At 39.7% G+C, this 22,596-nt stretch overlaps 2 protein-coding genes across 10 annotated transcripts in view; both read left to right on the plus strand.

The window, feature by feature from the left end:
• Nucleotides 1-11,390, plus strand: part of slc4a2b (solute carrier family 4 member 2b) — a 36,877-nt gene extending 25,487 nt beyond the window's left edge. For 6 of the 8 annotated variants that reach the window (XM_067485639.1, XM_067485640.1, XM_067485644.1 and 3 more), the window contains 17 exons: nt 1,574-1,710; nt 3,215-3,395; nt 3,470-3,605; nt 3,821-4,022; nt 4,108-4,216; nt 4,515-4,699; nt 4,827-5,037; nt 5,150-5,356; nt 5,466-5,614; nt 5,690-5,884; nt 6,201-6,464; nt 6,915-7,004; nt 7,100-7,266; nt 7,421-7,674; nt 7,792-7,961; nt 8,440-8,613; nt 8,719-11,390. In XM_067485639.1, coding sequence (XP_067341740.1) covers nt 1,574-1,710; nt 3,215-3,395; nt 3,470-3,605; nt 3,821-4,022; nt 4,108-4,216; nt 4,515-4,699; nt 4,827-5,037; nt 5,150-5,356; nt 5,466-5,614; nt 5,690-5,884; nt 6,201-6,464; nt 6,915-7,004; nt 7,100-7,266; nt 7,421-7,674; nt 7,792-7,961; nt 8,440-8,613; nt 8,719-8,799 — 2,912 coding nt within the window. In that variant the 3' untranslated portion in view covers nt 8,800-11,390. The remainder of the gene's footprint in view (nt 1-1,573; nt 1,711-3,214; nt 3,396-3,469; nt 3,606-3,820; nt 4,023-4,107; nt 4,217-4,514; nt 4,700-4,826; nt 5,038-5,149; nt 5,357-5,465; nt 5,615-5,689; nt 5,885-6,200; nt 6,465-6,914; nt 7,005-7,099; nt 7,267-7,420; nt 7,675-7,791; nt 7,962-8,439; nt 8,614-8,718) is intronic. The other 2 variants (XM_067485643.1, XM_067485645.1) reach the window with 1 other exon arrangement.
• Nucleotides 11,391-20,855: 9,465 nt separating this feature from the next.
• LOC137104454 (B-type lectin plumieribetin-like) lies at nt 20,856-22,077 on the plus strand. 2 transcript variants are annotated; one of them, XM_067485649.1, is made up of 3 exons: nt 20,856-20,991; nt 21,539-21,632; nt 21,738-22,077. In XM_067485649.1, the coding sequence occupies exons 2-3, from the start codon at nt 21,543-21,545 to the stop codon at nt 21,996-21,998; spliced, it is 351 nt and encodes a 116-aa protein (XP_067341750.1). In that variant the 5' UTR covers nt 20,856-20,991; nt 21,539-21,542; the 3' UTR covers nt 21,999-22,077. The 2 variants fall into 2 exon arrangements, with proteins under 2 accessions (XP_067341750.1, XP_067341751.1); XM_067485650.1 differs by lacking the exon at nt 20,856-20,991 and adding an exon at nt 21,217-21,235.
• Nucleotides 22,078-22,596: the final 519 nt, after the last annotated feature.

Here is a 22,596-nt window from a genome sequence, read left to right on the forward strand (position 1 = left end):
TGGTCTCAGCACAAAGTATTAGCTGGAAGCTGTGTATTGTTGCAGAAGATGGACCTTAAGACATATATGGTTAGGGTTAGATAATAAGATCGAGTGGTTAGCATTCAGAGTCACTGGTCCTGGAAAAAGGACCCAGAAACAGTCTAAAAAAGACAAATGTCTGGAAAACTGGGGCTCTCTTATTTCAGTCTGCAGGCAGGTGCATCTGTATTGAGGTAATTATAGCCCACTATTGAGTGTCTGCCGCCCCCAAGTGGTCAGATTGTTCAAGAACAACAGCAAAAGAAAAGTCAATAAAAACCTTTGCTACCTCCAATGTTTTTGTTGTTAATTATAGAGCAACAATGATGAAGGCTCGACTGTACAGATGCTCAGATTCCCGCACAAACACTGGGGCGAGGGCAGAGTATCGCTGCTACTTTACTATCTGTGCCCCGCAGCACGGTGATGTTCACAGCCCCAGGCCCAGCGTGGGGTTGTGTTGAGGGCAGATATATGTCAGTGAGCTGACCCCTCAGCGGGGAGCAGTAGCATATTACAGCGTGTAGCAGGCAGGCCTGCATTATTAAATGAACTGTTCCCGCTGTCAGCTGAAGTCACTGGACCCGAGCAAACACAATTGCTAATTGTGAATCCTGGAACTCAGTTCTCATCATTCAATCATTAGTGGAGTGAAACTACGAAAAGAGTTAAGTCGCACTGATGCCTCAAAAAGGCCAAGAATGAGGGTTTTGGCTTTGACTTGTGTAGGTAGTTAGTTGTTAGCCTTAGTGATCGTTATGAGCTAAGCCTCCCAACAGTTTCAACACCAGTTGTTCTTAGTCATCTTTTATGTTTTCCATCGCTGTGAATCATCCTGCGAAAGTGTCTCCTTCTCTGGCTGCTGCAACATTAGCCCTCCTTTTTCTGCCAGTCAGGCTTCAGTTTACTTCAGGATATTCTCCAAACCTCTCTTACGCACCATTCGTGGAGCTACTTCACAAAGCCAAAGCCATAGTTGTCGTACAAGTAAAGTAAAATGCGTAAGTTTTGGTTTTGGATGAAAGTGAAATTTTGTGTATTTACAGGGACACCCTGGTAGTTGGAAAGAACTTTATTAAGAACCTCAAAGACTCACATAAAATGTACAAGCTCTGATAAGGGTGCATAAAAATCAGATTCTTCTCGTATGTGTGTGACTTATTTGGTAAAGAATAGTTTGGATGCCTTTGTATGGTAGAATAATTTCTACTCAGAAACTGTGCCATCCGCTGTCTGTCTCCACATCCTTGTTAGTGCCTGGGGTACTGCCAACTTGAGTAACTTTATTCTGCTGTGGGACCACAGAAACAAAAGCTATGTAGCCTGGCGCTCTGTGACTTGATGGTCCAAGATTTGAACTCAGGATTAAAGGTCAGCGTGTGCAGAATCAAACTATGACACAATGAAAAATTGGAAAGTATCTGCAGTGTTTAGACCTTTGTCCCTTGGATGCTATTTACATTCATAAAAGCTGTTTGTTTGTTGTTGTTGTTTTTTAGAATGAATTTTATTATGTATCCATATCTCACCTCTTTTCTCTCTTCTACTCAAGGCCATCGTTTTGAAGATGTCCCCGGCGTGCGCAGACACCTGGTCAGAAAGAGCACCAAGGGCCAAATTGTGCATATCGGCAAAGACCATAAAGAGCCGACCACTCGCAGCCGTAAGCAGGACCGGACCCCACATGAGGTGAGACACTACATCCACTTCATCCAGCGTTAAAGCAAAGCAGGCATCACTTAGTGCCCACTGTGCCTGAATTTATTGGAAAAGACGGGTGGACAGGTTTAGAGATTAACCTGAGAAGATGTTAATAAAGGTTATCACCAAAATTAAAAATTAAGGTGACAACAAATTATTATTTTCATGCTCAATTAATCTGTGAGCTGTTTTTTTCCAAGGTCTATAAAATATCAGAGCATTGTGAATAAAATGCCAATATTTATTTCTCATATCCCAAACAGATTTTACAGATTTGCATTCCGGTGACATTTTTTGTCAATTAAATATTTGTTGTAATCAATACGTCAGATGCTTTTTATACAAATAAAAACATCTGTGATTGGGTCTGAAAACATACTGACTGACCTTTTAAAATCTTCTAATTTTAAGGAAGTTTGGTAAAGGGGAAAAAAAATACCTTGTTTTAAATGTCCTTCTCCAGCCTTTGCTTAATCTGTCCGAAAATGACCAGAACTCCTGGCAAATTCTGGCAAATATTTTCCCTTTGTTTCTCTTCCTTTCTCTCTCTCTCTCAAATTCAGCACAGCTCTGTTTCTTTTGTGGATGGGACAGGGAGGGAAGGAGACAATTAAAAATGTATGAATGAGTTCTTTCCTTTCACACAGAAAGGAAAAAGGAGGAGAGAGCGAAGCTTAGGTAACCAGACACTGTGAACTCCTGAGAGAGCTATGTTTTATTAACACACACACACATTCTCATACGTGGCTCCGAGCCCCCAGCAGCCCAGGTAAACAACAGGTCCCTGTCAGGTGTGTGTGATCAGGAAAAAAATCACCTGTGGATATGTGTGTACAAATGAGGGACCTATTTTTTGAGCTGCAGTCTGTTGAATCAGTGTTTGAGTCCTGTCCTGCACCGCTTTGCTCCTCCAGTCGTTACCGGTGGTTCTGTACCGCTCTGACTCGCGGCCAGAAGGGGTCCTGCTGGACATGGACTCTGGTCAGATGGTTCGGTTTCAAAAGGTGAGGCTGGGCAACCAGCCAGAGTCAGGTTTGACCAGTGTGAGCGTGATTTCACCGGCATGCAGCAGGCAGCAGATCGATGGGCTGTTTTGAAGTCTGTTGTTTGGACTGTTACTTGTCAGGGTTGTTTCTGACCAGCATGGTGTTCAGTTAATTACATGTTAACAGATTTGATTTTTAATGTTTGATGTTAACAGATATTTTAACTTTTTTGTGTTTCATGGAGCTTTCATGTTGAACACCTATAACATAAACAATATTTTTGTGTGTATGAAATGAAGTTGAATAAATCCCCTTGTGTCAGTGAGCATGAAGTCTGTTTTCGGATGTGACACGCAAAGTGCGTCACTGATGTCTCACCACAACACTTAAGTTGGAGTGAATCAGCTTTGGCTATGATGTTCAACGTTAGTAAGTGTGCATGTTTTTGTGGAGAGTTTTAATATCCTGTTCCCCATCCAATCTACACCCTTACGTGTTGCTTCTAGGTGTTTGTGGAGTTGAATGAGCTGACCATGGACAAGAACCAGGAGATGCAGTGGAAGGAAACTGCTCGTTGGATCAAGTTTGAGGAGGATGTGGAGGAGGAGACCGAGCGCTGGGGAAAGCCACATGTGGCTTCACTGTCCTTCCGCAGTTTGCTGGAACTCCGAAAGACCATCTCACATGGTGAGATACAGACTGCAGCTTTAAAGTGCACGCTGCAGTTTGGAGAGTACTGAGCTCATTGTTTGTGTATGCAGGTGCTGTGCTACTGGACCTGGACCAGAAGACTTTGCCTGGCATCGCCCACCAGGTGGTCGAGCAAATGATCATCTCCGATCAGATCAAAGCTGATGACCGAGCCAATGTCCTCAGGGCTCTGCTGCTTAAACACAGGTGACTTGCAGCTTTGAACTGCAATGGACAAGCCAGCAGGAATTTCTGTATTTCTTCTCCTTCTGCTTTATGAAGTATAATTTTACCGTAATGCCACTATCAGTTTTCGATGGATCAGCAGCTGTTAAACTGCCTTTTGTATCACTGCTTCATGCATGTTCACTACCTCTCTTTCTCCTGCTCAACCTCTCATTGCATCTTCCTACCTCCCCCAGTCACCCAAGCGATGAGAAGGAGCACAGTAGCCCTTTCCCTAGGAACATCTCAGCAGCCAGCCTAGGCAGTCTGATATCACACAATCACAGTGCCAATCACACCCATCAGCCAGAGCCATCAGTTACCGACCCCCTCATGGGCACCATCCCTCCTGCAGGGGAAATGGAAACGCATATCGACGTGGAAAAGAGCGAATTGCAGGTTAAGATTGGCTCGTTATGTGTATTCCTCACTGGCATTTGTAATTATTCTTATTTCTTCATCCTGTGCTGCTTTTCGTTTCCAGCAGAAAGAGACAAACTTGACGGCTGGGATGCATCGGTCAAAATCCAAACATGAGCTTAAACTGCTGGAGAAGATTCCAGAAAATGCAGAGGCCACAGTTGTTCTTGTCGGTGAGTTAATGATTTAAAAGTCATTAAACACTTTGTTCAAATACATGCTACAGCTAAATATTTACAACTTTTTTTTAATGAGCTGATTCTATCGGTAAATGGAGTGAACAGGATAGGCAAAAATAAGCTTTTGCTTCAGCCTAATCCTTTTTTTGGTTATTTATTAAACTTATGAAATTGTGATTGTGTTTATACAAAGACAGTGGCGTGATTTGACCGAAATTCATCATCAATATAGTCTGTAGATGTTTGTAGCCCTGTCTGCATGTTTACCATCATGTCCTGTCCTGTTTTCCAGGCAGCGTGGACTTCCTGAAGCAGCCCACCATGGCATTTGTGCGGTTGCAGGAGGCGGTGGAGCTGGAGTCAGTCCTGGAGGTTCCTGTGCCTGTCAGGTTCCTGTTTGTTCTGCTGGGACCCCCAACCAGCAGCATGGACTACCACCAAATAGGACGCTCCATCTCCACACTCATGTCTGACAAGGTTAAGAAAATGTAGACTTCAATGAAACAACATAAACATAACAAAACGGATAGCTGTACATACAAGACAGAACAAGAGAAGGCTCATTTTGTTAGTTAAATCTGTTTTTATCTGAATCTCCATGTAGCAATTCCACGAGGCAGCGTACCTGGCAGATGACAGACACGACTTGCTGAATGCCATCAACAGTTTCCTGGACTGCAGCATCGTGCTGCCGCCTTCAGAGATGGGCGGTGATGAGCTGCTGCGCTCTGTCGCTCGCTTTCAAAGAGAGATGCTGCGCAAGAGGGAGGAACAAGAGGTCAAACTGTTGGAACCTAAATGCATTGAAGAAAAAGGTGAGTGTTTCTTCCTATATCTCCTAAAATATTATAAGAAATTTCCACTTTTTTTAACAAATCATTTGTCACTGAAAAAGTCACTAATAGGCTGCTGTTTTCCACCACCCAGAGGCCCTGCTCACCCCATTGAAAAAGTCAGACGACCCTCTGGAGCGGACCGGGCGTCCCTTCGGTGGGCTAATACGAGACGCGCAACGCCGTTACCCAAAGTACCTCAGCGACTTCAGGGATGCCCTGAACAGCCAGTGCATGGCTGCCGTTATCTTCATCTACTTTGCTGCCCTCTCTCCAGCCATAACATTTGGAGGCCTGCTGGGTGGGTTGCACATGGATTCGCACACAAGTCAAATCCTCTTAAAGTGTCTGATCACAATCCATTATTGGACTTTCAACTCTGTGTTGAGTTGTTACGCGTCTGTTTCTAGGTGAGAAAACAAACGGTCTGATCGGCGTGTCTGAGCTCATCGTGTCCACATCGGTGCAGGGCATGATCTTCTGCTTGCTCGGAGCTCAGCCGCTGCTGGTTGTGGGCTTCTCCGGCCCCCTACTGGTCTTTGAAGAAGCCTTTTACTCTGTAAGCTGCTAAACAGTAAATCAGGTGCTAAATGTTTCAGTTTTTAAATCGTTTAATGACTCTGTGTCTCCACAGTTCTGCAATGCAAATGAAATTGAGTATCTGACAGGCCGTGTGTGGATCGGGTTTTGGCTCATCGTTATAGTGACCGTTATGGTGGCCTTTGAGGGAAGCTTCCTGGTCCGCTTCGTCTCACGCTTTACCCAGGAGATCTTCTCCTTCCTCATCTCTCTCATCTTCATCTGTGAGACCTTCATCAAACTTGGCAAGGTATAAATATTAACATATAAATAAGCAACGGCTTTTACTTAAAGTATATGTTGGTGTCCTGGGAGTTTAAGTTCCTGACACTAAACCAAATGCACCAATGTTTGGACCAGATTCTGAACTCAAGCTCTAACAAAGGCAACAGAAACCTTCTGTGATTGATTGGTTATGAAAAGGTAAAGACATCAAGAGTTTAACTGCTACTCAAGCAAATGATTTTATAAATGTAATTTGTTCCATGGTGCAGACTTTAAAGGCATCTAAGGAATTGGATTCTGTTGTGAAAGTTTGTGCATTAATCTGAAGCCTTTCTTCTCAGATTTTCAGTGAGCACCCGCTGAAACGCTGTTCCCTCAAAAACGGCACGGTGGGAGATGCCTCAACTCTAAATGTCACACAGAATTTCACACAAAATATCCCCCAAAATTTCACACATAGCTTCACACTAAGCAACAGCACCCAGCCTACGAAGGACCAAGGCGAGCCCAATACTGCACTGCTGTCTCTGGTTCTCATGGCTGGAACGTTCTTCATCGCTTTCTACCTGCGCAAGTTCAAGAACAGTGCATTCTTCCCTGGAAGGGTGAGGAGCTGAATTCATTTTAAAAACATGAATCACGTAAACCTATCAACCTCAATGTTTATTTAAGGTATTTCAAGGATGAAGAATCAGTACAGTCAATTCTTGCAGCCAAATCTATTTAGACTCAAAATGCAATTTCCTGTACAATAAAGTATAAGAAAATGACCATTTGAAACATGACAACATGTAGTCAAAGTGCTCATGTTAACAAAATCTAACTTTTTTCTGTTGTATCACATAACTCTTTTCCTTTCCCGTGGTACTGTTCTGAAGCTAAACCAGGGCTTTTAATCATGACACTTTTTACTGTAGGTAGTTTTCTTTCTTCTTTCTCATACAATTCAGAGCCGTGATCTGTGATCTGTGCCGATTTGTAATTTCTTTTGTTTTAAACATGCAGTATATGTAAACGAATCAGCCATTTCAGCTCAAACACGTTGTGGTATTTAGTTCCGTAGGATTATAGGAGATTTCGGGGTACCTATCGCCATCCTCATCATGGTCCTGGTGGATTACAACATAGACGACACCTACACACAAGTAAGATACTGCTACTGTATCTTGCAACACAGTGCTTGATCAACTCAGACCTTCTTGTTAGTCATTCTTGGTCGTGTCTCCATTTTTGTGTCCAGAAACTGAGCGTTCCCGGAGGTTTAAATGTGACAAGTCCTACAAAACGTGGGTGGATCATCAGTCCTCTGGGTGAGAACGGTGGATTCCCCATCTGGATGATGTTTGGCTGCTGTCTGCCTGCTCTGCTGGTTTTCATCCTCATCTTCATGGAGACACAGATCACCTCGTGAGTAACGCTGCTGACTCGTGCCATAGCTGAGTCATATGCACATTATCGAACGCTTGAACATTTAAAGTGGAAGTAAAATCAAATGTATAGAATGTACATCAAAGGAAACTTGTGTTGTTTGATGTGCGTGTTTCTCCTCATCCTGCTGCAGCCTGATTGTGAGTAAGAAAGAGCGGATGCTGGTGAAGGGTTCTGGTTTCCATCTGGACCTGCTGCTGATTGTTGTGTTGGGCGGCACTTCGGCTCTCTTTGGCCTGCCGTGGATGGCTGCCGCGACCGTTCGCTCAGTCACCCACGTCAACGCCCTCACTGTCATGAGCAAGGCCGTCGCCCCTGGAGACAAGCCTCGAGTCCAGGAGGTTAAAGAACAGAGGGTCACGGGGTTCTTGGTGGCCCTCATGGTTGGTGAGTGGTACCCAGTGATGTTTTATTGCTCTTTTTCTGTTTTTGTCTTTTGTTACTTGTAAAAGTGCTTGTGGTTTAGCACTTTATGTTTCACTCCATACCCTCTGGACTCTGCAGGCTTATCCATCGTGATAGGTGAGCTGCTGCGTAAGATCCCTCTCGCTGTGCTTTTCGGTATCTTCCTCTACATGGGTGTGATGTCCCTTAACGGTATCCAGCTGACAGAGCGGATGATGCTTCTGCTCATGCCACCAAAGTATCACCCTGACCACAGCTATGTGTGCAAGGTGAGAGGCACACGGGGACTTTATTTTTATGCTGACCTGATGTTATTACGTAATGAAATTAGCATTTTTAGGTGTGAGAAATACTTTTCCTAGCTGCATTTACAAATATTATTATGTAGTAGCAGTGACATCCAACAATCACTTGCAGCAAATAATCTGAGGACTGTAACAAGTAATAAATTATTAATTTCTCTGGTGATTAACTCGGGATTGATGTTGTGCATTTGTTATCAAAAGAACATTTAAATGTGTGTTCCAAACTAATGTCTTTTAAATAAGATGTTTAATGTAGAAATCGAAAAAAATTACTTGAATTCTCACTAAAATACTTTTTATTTCACCACTAGAAAGAGTCTCACACAAACTCAGCTGCGGTTTATTTTTATTTCCAAAAATGTCTGCAAACAGCACTACAATCTCTGAGATGACAGAAGTGATTATTTTACCACTGAGCTTCACACCTTCTCACTTCCCTCAGGTCCGTACGCTGCGCATGCATCTTTTCACCTGCATCCAGCTGGTGTGTTTGGGTGTTCTCTGGGCTGTCATGTCGACACAGGCGTCTCTGGCTTTCCCCTTCGTCCTCATCCTCACTGTTCCAGTCAAGATGTTCCTGCTGCGCCGGATTTTCACCGTCAGAGAGATTGCATGTGTAAGTCGACCACAGGGGGGAGCCCTGTGTGAACCGCTGTTTACACCTGCAGCGGCCACCTCATCTGCATGGTAATTGTTTAAACTCTGTCTCCTTCTCTTTCAGTTGGATGCAGATGACGCAGAGCCGACATTTGACGAGCGCGAGTGTCATGACGAGTACTCTGAGATGCACATGCCCGTGTAACCTCTAGCAACTCCTTTTTGTGGACACCACAGTCTGTCAAACCCAGACGTTGAGACCTGGGATGCAGCAAGGCAACCTATAACTGTCAAACAGAAACTTCATGCCTCACCACTGTGCACCGCTGGCCCTCTTCATCATCTCTTCAACGGTCTGGTTGGTTGTTGCTTTGTCCAAACTTTCACCATTTAAATAGTTTTCTATCGGATTGTTGGAGGCTTTCCTGCCAATTATCAGCACATGCGTGGCACAAACGTGTTCACTTATAGCATACTTTAAAAAAACATATTATGCATATACATATGAAATATATTTTATAAATTAATTTCAGGGGACAAAAGATTTTCAATCAAATGATCTCAAGCTCAAAATTAAATGCGATACGAGTAGAAGTAGACTGATTAGTTTTTAGCCCTGAAAGGTTGCTCTGATTCACATTGAATATGTGGAGGATAAGTGGGATACATTCCTTTATATTATTATGAGTTATGGCTATTCAAGTTTGTTGCTTTTTTTTTGTTTTTTATGATTTAAATTCACCGAGCGCCTTACTAATTTAAAAGGTAAACAGAGTCTTGTTTTTTTTTCTCATTCTGTCCTATTTTAAACAGCTAATCACTTTACTCGCTCTCTAAAGTTTGTAGCACTTGTTTTTTATTGGAAACCAAATCTGAACAATGACTGTATTTAAAGAAATCATTTTATCACTTTAGTGACCTCTTAAAGCCCTTAAATATCTGGGTTGCTTTAGTTAGCTTTCAAATGGACTTTGTGTGATTGAATTTTAGCCTGTCCTCCCTTTAACTTTTCACGCTTTTATGGTCAAATGTAGCAGTTTAGACAATAGCTTTTTATGTTTTTATATCATGTTTTGCACCTGTAGCAACTTAAGGTCCACGACCGATGGAGATCATGCAGGACTGTGATGATGTACCAAAAAAAAAGAATGAAAGAGCAATTTCTCACTACACTAACGCCATGACACGCTGTTCACTGTAGAAAGGTAACACATAATAAATATACTCTCCACGCACATGTTTAGGGCACTAATATAAAGTTTGTTTTGAGGTCTAACTTGGTGTGCTTGGTTTATGGGAATCACTGTAATTTTATAGTTTATTTTTACATACACAGAGCCACTTGGAGGACATGAGCCAAAAACATTGGTTTTCGTTGTCTGATGCCCCTGGGAAAGTTTTCCATCATTGCATTTTCTCCAGTTTTGCCCATAGTTCTGTGGTTCTGTTTCCTGTTTTTCTGCATGTGTATGGAAATAAAAGAATTAGTTGAGTTATATTTTAATCTTGGACATTATTAAGAATTTTAGTTGTTAATGGTATATTTGTTGCTTTGACAAAATTGTTGTAATCCTGATTGGTTAATAACTTGCATTTACAAACATTAACATCTAGCAAGTTTTTGTGTTGTTGGACGTACAGAAAATGCAAAGAGAAGTCAGTTTTCTGTCTTAAGTAGTGACTCTGAAATTAGCTTTTGATTTAGGAGCTAAGAGGAAAGTTAAGGAACATGTATTACTATTAATCAAACCTTTGTACTTAACACCACGTAATGTGAAGCAGTATTAGACATTGTAGTTAAAACTTCAATGCTGTTTTAAACTCACTTACTCCTTTTTGTCCAAATCTAGATCACATAAGATCTAGACTGAAAATACACCATGTGTCTAAATGTTTTCCCCTCTGGATGTACAGTAGGTTCTGATGGTGCGCGCAGATGACATAACCTTTTTTGCTCATGACCCTTCAGAGGCTTGTGTATGCAAGTGCCAAATGTAGTTTTGTGTTCAGAACAATAAGCTGCAGTTCATTCATCTCAGATATATTAACCGTTCCTTCTTTTAAAGAAGATTCATTTTCATAACATCCCTTTTTAGGTTTAAACATTTCACTCATACTGTTGCAAAGTTGGTTGACCAAATTTTCACAAATGCTGTGTAGACAATCTCAACATCAATGCATACCATAGAGGGAATGCTTTAAAAATTGCATCTATTTTTTATGTCATGTTACTGTGTCAATCTGTTACACTCGAGTGTGATTATCGATGCTACTTTTCCCTCTGAACTGTCCCATTTCAGTCGTTGTGATCGTGTGCCTGTCTGGTGTCACAGAATTCCACTAAATCTCAAGTGCCTGTGGGACCATGAACTCATCAGCTATGTTTGTAAAGAAGACACACACGTTACAATATTTTGCACTTTTAAGATCCTCATAAAACATCTCCCCATTATTTATGTGTTGCAATATGAGGCATCTGTGTTTCAAGACTTATTTGGAATATGTCACACAACCTTTGTTTTCTTTTTTAATGCACACACACACACACACCTGGCTGCATTATGGCGACGACGGTTAAGGGCATATTTATGTAAAGTGGGTATGGGAGTGCATAGTCAGTTATATGTTTGCTTATTGTGCCTGTGGATGGAGTAGTCTGTTTAAATATGATGTGTCTGTAAAAGTTGTGAAATACTATTAAATATGATGATCCATTTCAGAAAGCAATACTAGATCATGTTGTTCCCTTCATTATTGGTTCAAATATTGATGACAAATAAACATATTTTCTATTTATTTTGGCTGTTGGTTCATCGTGTTTTAAAACAAATTGGAAGAAAGCAAGAAGGCAGTTTTAAGCATTAACATTAAGGACAATCCCAGCTGCACATACTGTAAAACTAACATGAACATGCGTAGTGTGTTAGCATCATTCAATGCAGTAAATCAATTTCTCATCATGATGAGTGAGATTAGGAGACAGTAATTTTAAATGTTTTGCACCATCTTCATAATAATAATAATAATAATAATAATAATAATAATAATAATAATAGGAAGTGTGCAATACATTGTCCAACCATGTTCAAAACTTAGTACTCTGTCTTTTAATTATGTTATTTTGGGTAAAAAATAATAAAAATCATCTGATCATAGTAGTTCTTAGTTTTGGGTGAATAGAACCTCAGATGAACAACATATGATTTTTTTTCTGGAGCATTCAGGTGTGTGTTAACACAATGCCAAGAGAAAAAGACTTGGTCTTAAAGAATCAGTTGTTGCTGCAAATCAATCTGGAATGGCTTATAAAACCATTTCCAAACATTTTGGACTCCAACATTCTACAGTGAGAAAGATTATTCACAAGTGGAAAATGTTCAGGACAGTTACCAATTTTCCCAGGAATGGACGTCCCAGTACGTTCACCCCAAGGTCAGATTGTGCAATGTTCAAGAAAAAACATAAAACCCCAAGAGCGCCATCTCAGACCCTACATGCCTGACTGAGCATGGTAAATGTCCAGCACAATTAGAAGACTGGACAAGTGTAGTTTGTTTTGAATGGTTTGCAGGACAAAGCCTCTTCTGTCTAAAAAGGACATGGAAGCAAGTTTGTAAAACTGCATGTAACACAAAATCTATACATCAGAATAAATCAAAAATACATCAAAAATAAAATAATTCTGGTTTTGGAACGACTTAGTCAAAGTCCAGACCTCAACCTAATTAAAATGCTGTGGCAGGACTTTAAGAGAGCTGTGCATAAGTGAATGCTGTTAAACCTCATTAAACCGAAGCAAAGTTGTAAAGAAGAATGAGCCAAAATTCCTCCATAACAAATCGAGAAACTGATAGTTAATTGCTGCTAAAAGTGGATTAACAAGCTATTGAATCAGGGGGAGTAATTGCTGAAAACAGAACTCTTCCACATCTTCCTATGCACTTAAATCTATTAAAATAACAAAGAACAAACTTCCTTTCTGCTCTTTCTTGCACTTCCATCTCGTGAAATGTGAACACTTTTCTTATAGGACCTTGCTCTGATGTTTTACCTCAGTTGTACCTCACTTGTAAGTCGCTTTGGTTGAAAGCGTCTGCTAAATGACTAAATGTTCATGTAATTGGTATTGCCCACATGTTTTATTTCTGTTTGGCTTTATTTTGGTCATTTTCAATAAATAATGGAATGATGAACAAGGATTTAGGTGGTTGCGGATGTTTTTATACAAAAAAATAAAAGAAGAGGTACAAACTTATGAACACGACTTTATACTTTACTGATCATATACCAATCAAATAAAACAGGACCAAGAATTGTACCCTGTCTTGTTAATGTGAATTCTCTGGAAATTGGATGAAGAGTAACTAAATTATTATCTGATGAAAATCTGGGAGGAATTCGTTTATTTAATGTGAATCAACAACAAGCCATAACCAAAGTGCATAATGCTCTGTTTTCCCAGGCTGTTTTCTTGCAGGCTAAAAAGGGCTGGATTTTTTTTTCCCTTTAGGAAAAACAGTCTGCCCGACCCCCCTCACTGTTACAGACACTGAGAAAAAGATGGCTGCTTTGGAGCTGTTGCTCCTCAGTGTTGGGGCTTTGTTCTTCTCCTCTAATGCACAGGATGCTTACAACAATCTCGCTGAAATCTACAGAAAAGGAGTGGATGTGGGCCTGCAGAAAGTTAACTCTCATGCTGGAATCCAACACCATTTTCTCTTCTACAAAAGTGTCACAACTTCAGAAACTGAGGTAATGTAGCGGATTACTCGCTGTCTGTGTCTGACAGGGTTTTAGCACCTTGCTGTGAGCGGTTCCTCAGGAAAATCTCTTGTTTTTGTGATGGTTTTATCAGTAAAATTCCCACATGTGAATAGTTAAGATTTGCTCAAATGTAGCCCTACTTTTTTTCCTCCTCAGCTTGGATTTGGTGTGACATACGTCTTCAACCATTTCTACCTTAAAGCCACAAAGTGTCAAAAAGGAACAACTGACTCCAGAACATGCCAGTTCAGAAACGACAGGGTAGGTTCTGTCTCATTTTGAGCTGCATTTCGGAGCTCGAAAATGTGGAATGTGAATGCGTTTGCCTGTTCTAACATGTCTTTGCTCTATTGTTTGTGTGCATTCATGCAGCCGCTGATAGACTGTGCAGTCTGTTACAAAACAGTTGAAGGAGAAATTGAACAAGACCCCAAACCATATGTTCACTGCAACCACAAACCGGCCCTCACACAGGTTAGTCTGTTCAACCTCTAATATCTTATGTGATTTCAGCCCCTTCTGTTATAATCAACCAAATCACACTGCAAAAATAAATATGTAGCCGACAAATTGTCTGTTTGTCTGCACTTGTTTCTGAATGGCAGGAAATGAAAGATAACAGACTAAGGCACTGCAACTCATTAATCTACAGAAGTGGAACTCCAACTCTTCTTGCATCCACTGGAACTTAGTGAAGTGACTGAAAACATGCATATGGATCATTTACAGCAAACACTGAGATACATTTGTGGGGTTTTTCTGCTTTTTGGAAATCGTTGTATAATTACTACAAAATGTTTTTAATGTGCACCTCACCTTAAAAATGTTTTCTGCTGTCAGTTTTTTTTTTTTAAGTCTTTGCAAATATGTGGTAATATTTACTTTGTTTAACAAAACCACACACCTATATCTTTTTATATTTCCAAATTTTTTTAAATGGGTTTAAAAATGTAGTTTTAAAGAAGCCAGAAGGTTAATGTTTTCAGGAAATGTTGCTCATGCAGAGGTTGATACAACATGTGTTGGAACTGCTTTAACCTGTGGATTAACACACATTATGTTGTGTATTAAAAATGTGCTTTGAGTGAGTTGGTACAGTTTCTTATGACTGACACAAAATATAGAGCCAAAGTTAGTGATAGTAAAAAACAGCTGTATCAGGCTCTGACTTCACAGTGCTGCTGTACACACAATGTTTACAGTCGGAGCAGTATGTTGGTTTTTGACCTTTTCTTGATTCACTGACTGCAAGAAAAATATACATAATATCGCAAGATTTATTCAGTAAGACCTGACAGCACTAAAAATTAAAAACTCTCAGCAGTTTTTGGTTAGCAGATATGCTCAATCATGACTTTTGCCTAAATTATTTTAGGGAAGTAAGAATGAGCTCAAGTTTCTCCTTTCTTCCTTATTCACTTTGGAAGCAGTCAAGTTACAATGAACTGGGTCGCAAATGTTTCTACCTTTTGATCTTAATTGGATTTACTGTGTGTTTACACCCTTCAGTGTACGACCCACATTACTGCCTACTCTTGTGGCTTTTGTTAAAATCTAGTTTTCCGATTTTAGACCATATCGTACACACGGTATGCATATTCACATGTATCCCAAAGTTGAGTTAGCTTAAACAAAATTGCCCCCTGTTAAATAATGCAAAAAAGTAGAATACAGATACACAGAGTTTCAGTAAAGAGGCACAAAGTCGAAGAATATAAATGAGGCTTTGGTTGCTGAAGCATGTGATTATCCAATAAAATGTCTTGTGTGTAGTTCTACTTATTATCTCTTTGTGACCCCTGATGAAGGGGAGTCTCTCTGGGACTACCAGCGCTAACAGAAGTCACATTAGGTGCCCCTTTAGTTTCAACAGTCAGACATTTTAATGGGCCCACATTGCTGACACAGGTAAATCCACTCATGTGACTATTGCTGCAAGAGGTGTGTGTAAACGATGTCTGAGATTAACATGGTTTGATTTGATTAGTCATAACATTAAAATGTTGGAAACATTTTTTTACTTACCAGCCATGGAAAGTACATTTGATGTATTTAAGCAATGTATAAGTATTACAATGTTTTTAGGAGGTGAATAGTTTGCTTTTTACAAGTACTTTGCTTCAATAATCGTCTATTAATTACCTCATTCCAAGAATAGCTCATGACCCATTTTCCTGTTAAATGAAAATAAATGCGATGAGTTCATTCACCCAATGATCAACACTGACCTTTATACTGTATTTGTTCTGTGGCTACATGCTTTTTACTTCATGTTGGGCTTGTTTCCAGGATGTGGATTACTAAGTCTTTACGGTAATAATATTTAGGGATTTAAGTTCATTCCACTTTCATCACGCAGTTTTTCCTGTGAGTACTCCACAGGAAGCTTTAAAACGTGTCCCCTGAGATATTAACAGGAACCGAGAGATAAGAAATAAACAGTCCCAGCAGCAGGCCTGTTGATGGCAACTGTGTTTAGTTTCACTTGTTACTCCTACAACCATAATAGGACTTGTTTTGGACAAGAGTATTGATCACACAGGGAGAGGAGGGAGCTCAGCCTCTGAGATGAGCTGCTCTCCTCACACACTGAAGAGGAAGATGGCTGCTGGGTTGCTGTTGCTGGTTTGTGCCGGAGCTGTGCTGTTCTCTGCCAAGGCCCAGGACTCTTACGATGGTCTACCTGACAACTACAAGAAGGGAGTGGATCTGGCATTTGACCAGCTTAACTCCCATGCTCGGGTGAACCACCATTTTCGCTTCTTGAAAAGTGTGGAAAGATCAGATATCGAGGTAAATATGGCATCTGTTTCAAGTTTTAGTTCTTCTGTGGGATACATCGCCACAGCAGAATTTCTCTAAATGTCCTCATGAACGTCTTCAGGGCAACATAAGTATGTCATAAAAAACTAAACAGTGAAATGTTGAATTGTAATTTTAAAAAGTGAGAAAAATAAAGTTCTGTTTCAGATTTGTCCTGCTTTCAGTTTCCTTCACTTTTTGGATCTTGTGCCAACTGTTTGGCAATCTCACTCTGCCTCCTGGGGATTTTGGATCGTACTTGTTTCCCATCTGCTTTAGATGCAGTGCACATTAAATCTTTAAAGGTCAACATGTTTTCCGGATGGGTTTGTTGTCGCCAAACAATTTTTTTAACTTCTGTGAAGGTGTGCCTTCATTGGAATGTCTGGCTCTATTTACATATATACTGTACCACCTTCCCACCATTTCCAACCTGACGATGAAGCTCGATTGTGTAAGTTGGCAGTGTATTGAATAGTTTTAGTTGTTGTCTTGGAGAAAAGCCACCAAGGAAAGAAGAAACAGTGCCAAATAGGTTTTAACGTTTGAACAATATTAAATTATCAGTTGTTAAGTAATTATTGTCAATTTGGAATATTATCAAAAAACGAGGTGTAATACAGTCGATGGGGCTTGTTCTTTGAATATGGTTTACCCACCTTATATCAAATAGGTTTAATATTTTAACTATTAAATAAGCAATGTTGCAGAGCTGTGTAGACTGTAGCATCAAATATTAAGACTTTAATACCCAGACATCCTGTAACACGAGGCCATTAAAGTGCCTGAGATTTTTTTTTGTCAGAGATGGTTTCTTTCTCAATAAGGCTTTGTGACTGCACAAAGTAGTTGTTGCTTTATTTCCAAAGTTACAATATGAGTTAAAATATTTATTATATTATCTTTCATTCCGCTGAGTTACCCGATTGACACAAATTCCACTATAATCACAACAGACTCAAAAGAGCACAGGTGTTTTGTAAAGTTACAAAGATTAGGTGCAAATAGTGCAACAGAAAGGAACCATTGAACTGTGAACAGCCATGTTAGCCTGTGTGTGAGGCCCTAAATTAGTACAACTTTAACTTTTCAACACAAAAGTAAATACCCCGCAGAAAAAAATATAATAAAAATTAGTGTAATATTAAAGGACTTTTTAGTTGAAAATTGCAGAAATATTAAACAGAAGGCAGGACTTCTTCATCCATCATTTTGGATCACAGTAAGAAGAAAATCACAGTAACAAATACTGCATGGAATGCCATAAAATCAAAATACACATGAAGATTTGCAGGAGTCTTTAGGCCATCCACAGTCTCCAAATTCTCTTTATGTATGAAATTGATTCAGACCTTCTGGAATATCACATGCCTTGCTCTTGGTGTCCTTTGTGAGCTTTGATTGTTAACGACACCCAAGGATGAATCTTCAGCACCCTCTGTATGGTTTGATCTGATAACACTGATCTGCTGTGGCACTTGATCCACTTTCTGTTGAGCTACAGTTCACACATGGATACCTTAAAGAATTTTGAGGAATTTGACTGTACAGATGAAAATTGTGAGCTCCATCAGTGCAAAGTCGTCCCTGTCCAAAGGCAACCAGGCAGGTTTAAATCATGACAGTGGCACTATGTCTCCTGAGATGTCTCCTTATGAACATTAATACTGCAAAAAGTAATTTTAGTTTCCCAGATTTTACACTGAGGCTCCTTGTGACCTTGTGAAATATTACACGCGTTGCTCTTGGTGTCCTTTGTGAGCGTTAATTGTAAACGACACCCAAGGGAGAATGTTCTCCATTCGTAAACTATGTGGCAGTAGGTGGTGGATTCCAAACTTCTTTCTGAAACAAAATTCTTCTGTAATCAAACTCAATAACAACTCAAAAGTCACCCGAAATCTCCTTTATCTAAAAAATAAACTTGTCAAAATCAGACTTTGATAGCAAATACCCAGATCAAAGAGTGGGATCGTCATGTCACATTTATTTAGTTGGTCAGTAAGTTTTGGGTCATAAGTTTACAGAATTAGAGAAAATTCTAAGGGTTCACAAACTTCCAAGTCCCTGTTCCAGCTTTGCTGAATTAAAATAAAAGCAGTTCCGTGATTTTGAACACCCTTTGTACTTTTGCAGGCTGGATTTGGTGTTAGATACCTCTACCACCACTTTACCATGAGACCCACCAGGTGTGCCAAAGGAACCACTGATTCAACCCCCCAGAGGTGCCCCTTCAGGAATGACAGGGTGAGTAAATGTCCAAAACAAAGCTTTCATTCTTTAAAACATTACCCGCGTCCTCATGGTTGTTCTTTTCCTGTAACCTTGCAGCCAGTGATGGACTGTGCAGTTTGCTACAAAATATCTGCCCACGGGATTGAACCCACACCCACTCCATATGTTCACTGTATCCAGAAACCAAGACTCACAGAGGTATCATCATTCATGTCCCAACTTATCTTCACTGTTATCTCGTATCTGTTATATTTGTTCCATATATAGCCTTTACATATGTGAAAGTTAAATAAATACTCAGTGTGTGTTTGTTCCTTCTGTTAGAAAAAATAGTTTGAAAAAAAGCCCCCTCTGCATGAAATAATGTATTCCACTGTATGTATTGCTGCACACAGTGCAGTATGACTGAAGTGAAATTTTTAATGTGTTTTACTTTTTTTTTTTAGGAAATCCTGGTGAACAGGGTGGAGCACTGCAAGAAAATGAGTTACAACAGCGGAGCCCCAACACTGTTGGCATCTACTGCTTAGAAAAGCACTGAGAATAAAAAAGGCATGTTTGATATAATAACATGCTTATTAACATAGTTAACATAGTATATATGACAAGTCACTAAATAATCCAGAGCCACGTTATGGAGTTTTTATGCTTTTTTTTCAGTGGTATGGTAATCATTTATACTGAATACTAAAATTTCCATCGTGCAGTTAGTTCTACCATCATTTAAGTTCCTTTTTCTGTGATGAACTAGAGCCTTCTTTGAAAATCTCAAACAGACTTGTAATAAAATAAAACAAAAGAAACTAACAAAACTGGTTTGATTTAATGTCATTTAAGTGGGTACATGCAACAAAACAACACTGTATATTGTGCCAAATGTCAAACAAGGCCTTGTTGTTTCGTAACTAGGCATGGGGTATGTAGACTTGATAGGTATCCAGATTATTTACAGCCTGCAACAAAATACAGTACTCTCATTTACTACTACTAACCTTTTTAATGACGCGTGGGTGTAGAGAGAGTGCATTCAAACAAGTATTCTAAAACCACAAAAAATAAGACCTAATTAAATTGGTTGAGGGCATTGTTTTTGCTGTCAGGACTCTTGCTGAATGCTCACAGTATTTGACAACACAGGAGGTGTGAGCGTGTTCGAACAAGCAGCAGCCCAGACAAAGGCCAAACTGATAATTACTCAAGCTTTTTAACCTCATTTGACATCTTGATAAGTCCTCAGTCATACTTTTACTAAAATCAAAGTGTAAAATAAACATATATACCATATTTGTATGACTTTATGTAGGTAGTGGTGGAAAAATAGACTATTTACTTGAGGAAAACTGGAAATACAACAAAACACAAACTATGAGTGAGGGATTTTATAGCTTGGGTCAAGTTAATTAATCAATCATCTCTTTTTTTGTACCAACTCAATTCAATCTCCCCTCTCTGGTACTAGAATTAAAATAGTAACATTTGTAATTCTGTTTGTGTAATAAAAGGTCCTGCTGCACTGAAGGTATCTTCAGCTTCTTATCTGGGCACAGTGGATAAATGAGGTGATGCAATACTTCAAGATACATTTACAATATCTGGTTCCTTTGACAAATTTGAGAAACTTTGAGAAAACTTTCACCCTCTGCTTTTCTGAACATCCAGGTGGAATAAGTGACAGTCAAGATTGAGATTTTTTTAAATTTTTAAAATTATATTTTATTTTTCTTGCCAGAGTATTGTGTGTATATTCCAAGAAGAGTACAGAAATGAAATAATTTTTTTTATGTTACCGTCAAAATACAACAGTGCACAAACATTACATTTCATATAAAACTCCATAGTTTCATATAAAATGTACTCAAAATGTTCATTAAGGACAAAATACATATCAGAATACCAGCACCAAAATGCAGAGGTTCTCATTATGCAGAATGACTCACTTTAGTCACATAGTGTATTAACGCGCTCTAGGTGCAAGTGTATTAATGTTTACATCACTTAGTAAAAGCTGGGCTGACTACTCACCACGCACTGCTGCTGTCTTCTAAAGTAGTTAGAGTCTCTCTGATGAGCTGTGCTTTCTGCAGCTTCATTTTTGGTATTTCTTATACATCTTGCACCTATACAACTGTTTAGCAGTGTTAAGTCAAATGCTTGCACAGATGCGCCTTGGGGTAATTGTTCAGACATGGATGGTCTTAACAGAGATGCTGTACGGATCACCTCTCATTGTGCAGTCCTGTACAGCACCATCACTAACTGCCACAGTAAAACCTGGCTTTGCTGCTTTTATGTAAGGTAATTCTCAGATAAAAAGAAAGGTCTAATTGCACTTCTCGCACATCCTGATGAGAACTTGGCATATATGAGAACAAGCTTAGTCATGAAAGCACAGCCATACCTGCATGCTTCAGCGTGTTATACGTGTCCAAACAGAATTTTCACATGGCCTATTATGATAACCCCCCAACCCACAAACACATACCTATTCTCGCCCCACCCCAGCTAAACTGTATAAAACTGGAGTGAATTTCAGTAATTTACTTCACCTACCTATTTGCCTCTGTTTACTCACTGACTGTGGTGGAACATTCAGACTGTAAGTATGCTCTATACTTTGATATGGATTGATAAACTGATGTGAAAGAGTAACTTCCTGTAGAGTCCTTATAGTTTATTATTTAAGCTGTGCAGATAAACTGAGTTTCATTTATAAATGTGATTTTTTTCAGTTCATTACTGGAACAATGAGGCTTCTACAAAATCATTAGGAAATATTTGTCTGAGTGAAGTCAAACATGTACATGTAGTAGCTTTGTGTCAAAATAAAACATGTGCAAATGGTGAATATTATATTATTTACTTTTTTACACATGGCTATGGATTAACATACAAGCAGACAAAGAAGCCCTGCAACCTTTTCTCCTTTATTGTTTGTGTCTGGTTAGCATAAAAATATTCTTGTTTCATTGCATTGTATGTAAGTTTGACCATAATAAGTACATAATGAAAAATGTAATTAAGCAGGAATAATTTCCTCTGAATTGTACTGGAGACCAAAGTCACATTTATATTGTATGTACAAGTACCTGTAATTGTACTTCAAATGCATTTTCACAGTTTAATATCAGTCTTTTTTGATGCAGAATCATGAGCAGGAACTCCTTGTTCAGATGTCAAGAGCTCCGCAAGGGAGACTACCTGGTGTCCAACAACGGGAACTTCAAGGCTATCTTCCAGGTGAGTGCACTCGAAATACTCATCAGGATTTGTGGCAAATAAAATGCAAAAGTAGGAAATGCTGCTTGGAAATGTACCTTCCAATGTCTCTGTTTTGTCCTGCAGGGTGATGGGAACTTTGTCATCTACACCTGGAAGCCTGTCTGGGCTTCAGACACTGATAAATCAGATGCCATCCGCCTCTGCATGCAGGATGACTGCAACCTGGTCATGTACAACAAGGATGGCACTGCCAGGTGGCACACAAACTCACATAGACCCAGCTCTATCTCGTGCAGTCTTCATCTGACAGATGAGGGGGTTCTGGTGGTGACCAAGGATCGTGAAGAAATCTGGAACTCTACTCAGAACAGAGGCATGAAGTGATTTCTGAAAGAAGTCAGCCTGAGTTACAAATACACCTGCATGTTACAGAGCAAATTAAAGAAATGATCACAAAGCAAAACTGTGTTTGTCCCTGTTGTGTTTCTTGTGTAAAATACATCATTTCACTGCACTGACAGTGGAGAATCTTCATTATCATGAATTCAACAAAGAAACACACACACACACATCTGCTCACTGTAAAAATTATATCTTAAGACGTGTAAGACACAGGTAACTGTGTCTGGTTATGGTGATGGTTAGTACACATAAGGGGAAGTTAAGGGAGACATCTTGGAATCTAACACCAACATCCTCCTCCAAACACAGACATGTTCACACCCGACTTCCTCCTTTGTTTCTGTCATAATTACTACGGCCGCTAGAAGTCACCTGACAATAAAACAGGTGTGAGGTATAATAAGCTGCTTGCACAGACATAGGGGTCATAGAGAGGACAGTCTTGTTAAAACTTTTATGGACTGGAGTTTCCAATTTGTTGTTTGTTCCACTTACATGCTGTAAACCGTGGGGAAGGATATTAGAACAATATTATAATCCACTACAGCAACTACAGAACTTTCCCATGTCCCGTTGAATG

This window comes from Channa argus, chromosome 19 (genome assembly GCF_033026475.1).
Source record: "Channa argus isolate prfri chromosome 19, Channa argus male v1.0, whole genome shotgun sequence".
Lineage (NCBI taxonomy): Eukaryota > Metazoa > Chordata > Actinopteri > Anabantiformes > Channidae > Channa > Channa argus.

Bases quoted from the DNA above. Each gene is read 5' to 3' on its own strand.
- LOC137104454 (XM_067485649.1), top strand. From the start codon at position 21,543: ATGAGCAGGAACTCCTTGTTCAGATGTCAAGAGCTCCGCAAGGGAGAC. The intron at 21,633-21,737 runs GTGAGTGCACTC...TTTGTCCTGCAG, and splicing joins ACTTCAAGGCTATCTTCCAG to GGTGATGGGAACTTTGTCAT.